Below are 4,714 nucleotides of genomic sequence, written 5' to 3'. Positions count from 1 at the left end.
CCCATATTAGAGACAACTGAATGGGAGCGAGCCTCCGCCCGCCCAGGCTCCCCACAATAGCGTCTTTGTGAGGTGCTTCACTGCCTTTCATTTCCCCTGCCTCGCCAACCTACGTCAGGAGCAGCTCTGCCTGGGGAGGGAAGAAGACAAAAGGAGGATCACAGGGTCCTGACTGATCCACCCTACCTCGGGGGTGGGGGAGGGGTGGGGGGAGAAGACCGGGTCCCTTTCTCCTCCCCCCCCAAGGGGTAAATAACCAGGAGGACTCCCAGGGCTGCTTGAGGTCAACTTCACAGTCTAAGCAGTGGATCTTGTCCATCAGATGGCCTTGCTCCGGAGAGTTGGACATGAGGATGAGGCTGGAGCGGGGCCTGGTACAGAGCTCAGCAGATGCCTAGAGACTGGAGTCCGAAACCACGGTCTCCTCCTGTCCTTTCTCCCTTCTCCCTTCCCCAGATGGCCTTCCGCAATTGCAGCCCAGAGGCCAGAGTGCTAGGCAGGAAAGGGTTAAGTTTCCGGGACTTCTGGACAGACTTCAGCCAGGTTCCAGGACTGGGGTAGGTAAGTGGGGGTGAGGAGGGTGGCGGGAGGGATGTGTTGGGAAACTGGTAAGACTAACATCTGGGACGTGGTCACTGCCCCTCCTCCTCGCCCAAACCGCAGACGCCGTGGCAGCAGGAAAATCAGAGCGGTTCAGACCAAGCGCGATTGTGCAACCTGGCCCTGGTGATGAGCTTGATGCTGGAGATGGGAGTGGGGTTCGGTCCTGGGGGGCAGACTCCACTTCAGAGGTGAGGCTTAAAGTTCTTACAGAACCCACACGCATTCAGGGCTCTGGTTTCCACATTCGACTAAACCCCATTGTCTGCATCAAACCTCCCGGAGGCGTGGTGCTGCTGGTGGTTCTGGGAGGGCTGCTGCGGAGGACGGTGGGCACCGGGGGCTTTTGCCCCAGCCTCTGGAAGTCCTGGGATTTTGCCGCCTCCCCAGGCACCTCCCAGTGAAGTCTGAAACTGGAGAAGCCCCTCTCGCTAGGCAAGGGAGCCCAGCCAAGTCCCTAATGCGGTTTAAGGAGCGGGGATGTGGCAGAGGAGAAGATGGATGATCACGGGGAGAAATCTGATCTGAGGGCTACCCCAAACAAACACAGGCAAGGAGCAGTGGATTTTCCTTTTAATGCAAAACGCTGCAGTACAGAACGAGCTCCATCCTCTAGGGCACTGAAGGGAGAAGGGAGAGAGGGCAGAGTCTAACATCTCCTCCTAGCCCTCTCTCTCCCCTGACTCGCACTGAGGCAAGAAATATTCTGTTGCCTGTTCACTGGGGTCGCCTCCATATGTATAAGGGTCAGAGCTCTGGAACTGGCTCATCTTTCACCGGCCTGAAATCTGCTGACATGGGGCAAGAGAGGAGTGAACATTTAGGGCTTTCTCTCTTTTAGCTCTAAAAGGATTCCTCAAGATCTGGAGTCCCATGTGAAATGAAGGGGCAATGAGAATTTGGCTTCCATTGGTTGAAAATATGAGATGTGAATCACAACTTGCCCGGAATGATGAGCAGGAAATTTAGTCGGGATATAAATGTATGGAGGTGAAAGAGATTCAAAACACAAGACTAGCTCCCTCAAACTTCTTCCTCTTTCTTCCTCATCTCCAGCTTATAGACAATCTGGTAGCCATCATCCCAGGCGTAAAGCTGGCGCTCTCGGGGGTTATAGCGGAGGCTGGCGTGGGCACCATATCGGCGGGGGAAATAAGGGAGTGCTGCCCTTTCAGGGGTCAGGGTGCCACTGGCATCAAAGGAGCACTGGATGCGGGCCCGACTGGCAGGGCGGGTATTATAAACAACGTATAGGGTCCCACAGATGACAAAGGCAGCCTCAGCATTCTCTCTGGGACATGGTGTGTCCCACTGCTGCTCTGTGTCCAGTGTCTGCGGGTCTAACTTGGCCAGACACAAGTGCCTATCGTCCTCCCGGGTGGCATAGACAGCCCAAAGGCCCTCCTCATCAGCTGCCAGGTCTATGTACGTGTCTGCCGTCAGCCCGTACGGGGGGATCAAACCCTCTGCTGGGAATACTGAACTGTCCACCACTGTTCGGTTTGCCAGGTGGAATTTGATGAGCTGTAAAGTGTTCTCCAACTCACCGCCCCCTCCAGGTCCTCCAGGGGGCCTCCGGGCATAGTAAAGAAAGCCACCATATACCAGCTGGCCCGTGCCTACCCAGGGGAAGGGCACCCGGACTCGGGAAGCTTTCCGGGCAGCCATGGCAAGGGTGAAGTCACGCAGCCTTGGGAAGACAAAGGCTGTGTCATTCTGGGTCCCATCCAGCACGTAGATCTTCTCTGCTGGCCCCAGTGGATCCTTGGTCCACAGACCAGCTGGGCCACCAAACCGCTTCAGGATCTTCATTGATCTCACCTGAGAGATTGTGTAGCCACAGTCTGGTGGGAAAGGAGAAAAGCACAGGACAAGGGAAAACAGGCAAGAGTTAGATGCTCACTGCAGGAACCCCCCAGGGTGGGCTATTTGGAGAACAGTTGGGCCTTTGCCCAGTGGACGCCTCCACTCTCATGGAGGATTGGGGCAAAGAGCACCACAGAGGCCTGGGTCCCCAGAAACTCTCCTTAATGAACCTGATAGTACAGAGATTTCCCTAAAACAGATTCTAGAAGACAGAGCCAAATGGACTGGGATAAGGAGAAAAAAGGGGAAGAACCAAGGAAGAATACAGGGGTCTGTTTCAGATTGCTTACCTGTCACCATATCGTACTTCTCGTTTCTTCTGCCCTTGCCTTTGGCCCCAGGGCCTCCAGTCACCTTCTCGTCAACCTCTACACAGGGTAGGGCTGGGTTCTGGGTCTCCAGATAGTCCACCTCCCGCTCCAGACGGTCCACTCTCCCCGAGATGGTGTCAGCCTCAGTTCTGAGTGCCTCCCGCTCCTTCTCGGCCACCTCCAACAACGGCAGCATCTTGTTCTTGAAATCCCGCAGCTCAGCAGCATGCCGACTACTCTGGTCCTGGCACTGGGCCAGCCGTTCCTAAAGGGATGGGGCAGCAGGAAGGAGGGCCTAAGGGTTACAACTCTCAGGCAGGGAGAGGCCCAACCAGGGAGTCAGGAATGGGAAAAAGCAAAACTCAGCCAGACATCAGCATCCCCTTCCACCTCCACAGAGAGAAAACCAAATGTTCAAGATGCTAAAATGTGCAAAGAGCTCAGCTAAGATCCATCTAGGCCCCAATCCCGACCTTGCATCCTCCGGCCGTGCTGTGAGCAGTGCCACTGACTTCTCTGAGCCTCTAGGGCAGTCTAAGTGCATGAGGGTGAGAAGGGACCTCTGCTCCATTATATGATCCTCCTCTTGGGAATTAGGATGCTACAGACTCCAAGCTGTTAAAAAGGCAGAAAGTTGCAGATTCTCTGAGAACTTCCAGCTTTTAAAAGAATCATCAGCTCATCCTGAGATGCATTCCCATAATTCTAGCTCTCAATTTCCACTCTTCCCTTATCCCATCTAGTCCCAGGGGTGAAACACAAAGGTCTATGTGCTTTGGAATTGCTTTCTGTATGTGGGGAAAGAGGGGGACTTGCAATTTTGAGGACCCTCTTATTAAAAGATGGAGTTTTCTGTAGGTTCTTACAAGAGCCCTAATTTGTCATCCCCACATCCCTGACAAACTGGTTGAATCAACAGGAGATGTGGAATCCTTCCAGGCTGGGCCAGAAGAGAAAGGAGACACCTACCTCTAAGGCAGCTAGTCGGCGTTCCATGTACTCCACAAGGTGGTGCTGCTGTCCTCGAAGGGGTCCCGACCAAGACAAAAGGAACAAGATAAGGAGCGGGGTGCGGGGCCCCATGGCTGCGGGAGAGTAGGGCCAGGGTAGACCAAGTGTGTAGTCGTGTGCACACGGCCTCTTCCACTCAAGCCGGCGGGTTAGCTTTGGAGGCCGGGCTGGGGGCGGTGCCTTCTCTCTTGCAGGATCTCGGGGCTCTCTCACTACTCTGGAATGCTTTCACAGTCCCTCTACGGGCCCCACCCCCTCCTTTCCGCTTGGATTGATCAAACACAGATGGCCCTATTGCAGAGCAGCCAGAAGGCTTAACCGCCTCCCGCCTAGGCCGTGGGCTCCCCAGGAGAGGAGAAGATTGGAAACCCTAGGGCAAAGGCCTTCTGGGCAGTCACCCAGGAAAAGGAGCTAGTAGGGGGAGGCAGAGGCCCCGGAGGAAACTTAGCAAACTCTATTCCTGCTTTAGAATGCTTCCAATGCTGACTTAAGAACCATCCTTCGTTAATCCTTTCCTTTCCCAGCAATAACAGCATGGATTGTTTTCTGCCTTTAGTGGAAGCTGGAAGCAGGGGAGATGAGGTTTGAGGGGAAGGGGTGGGAAGAAAGGCCAGAGTGGTCAAATCTGTAGTACCTTCTTCTACAGCTCACTGGCGCCATCTTGTGCTAAGCACCTGGTGTCATCTCAGAATTAATAGGGAAACCAAGTTCACCTCCAGTGGAAAATTTCCCGCAAAGCAAGCCAAGTAGATTGAATTTACAGGGGTTTTCGTGATTAAAATGCAGCTTTCCCCACGGACTATCCAATTACTTATGGGGCTATCCCAATCTCTCTCTGATTTAGCCTAAGAAAGAGAATGTATCTGAGATTAAAACTAAAAAACAAAACCCAAAAGAGGTCATTGAGAAATTAGTAAATTAATTCT

The 4,714-nt window shown here is 53.7% G+C and overlaps 1 protein-coding gene across 2 annotated transcripts; it reads right to left on the bottom strand.

Moving 5' to 3' along the window:
- Window positions 1-1,156: 1,156 nt before the first annotated feature.
- OLFML3 (olfactomedin like 3) lies at window positions 1,157-3,937 on the bottom strand. Of its 2 annotated transcripts, none has more exons than XM_065884510.1 (3): window positions 3,747-3,937; window positions 2,757-3,042; window positions 1,157-2,444 (listed from the first exon to the last, which is right to left on the bottom strand). In XM_065884510.1, exons 1-3 carry the CDS (start codon window positions 3,858-3,860, stop codon window positions 1,624-1,626), a joined length of 1,221 nt encoding a protein of 406 aa, XP_065740582.1. In that variant the 5' UTR covers window positions 3,861-3,937; the 3' UTR covers window positions 1,157-1,623. The 2 variants fall into 2 exon arrangements, with proteins under 2 accessions (XP_065740582.1, XP_065740591.1); XM_065884519.1 differs by lacking the exon at window positions 3,747-3,937 and adding an exon at window positions 3,239-3,284 and having other exon boundaries at window positions 1,624-2,444.
- Window positions 3,938-4,714: the final 777 nt, after the last annotated feature.

The sequence above is a fragment of the Phocoena phocoena genome, chromosome 1, assembly GCF_963924675.1.
Source record: "Phocoena phocoena chromosome 1, mPhoPho1.1, whole genome shotgun sequence".
NCBI classification, from domain to species: domain Eukaryota; kingdom Metazoa; phylum Chordata; class Mammalia; order Artiodactyla; family Phocoenidae; genus Phocoena; species Phocoena phocoena.
This window is presented reverse-complemented; position numbering and strand designations above follow the sequence as displayed.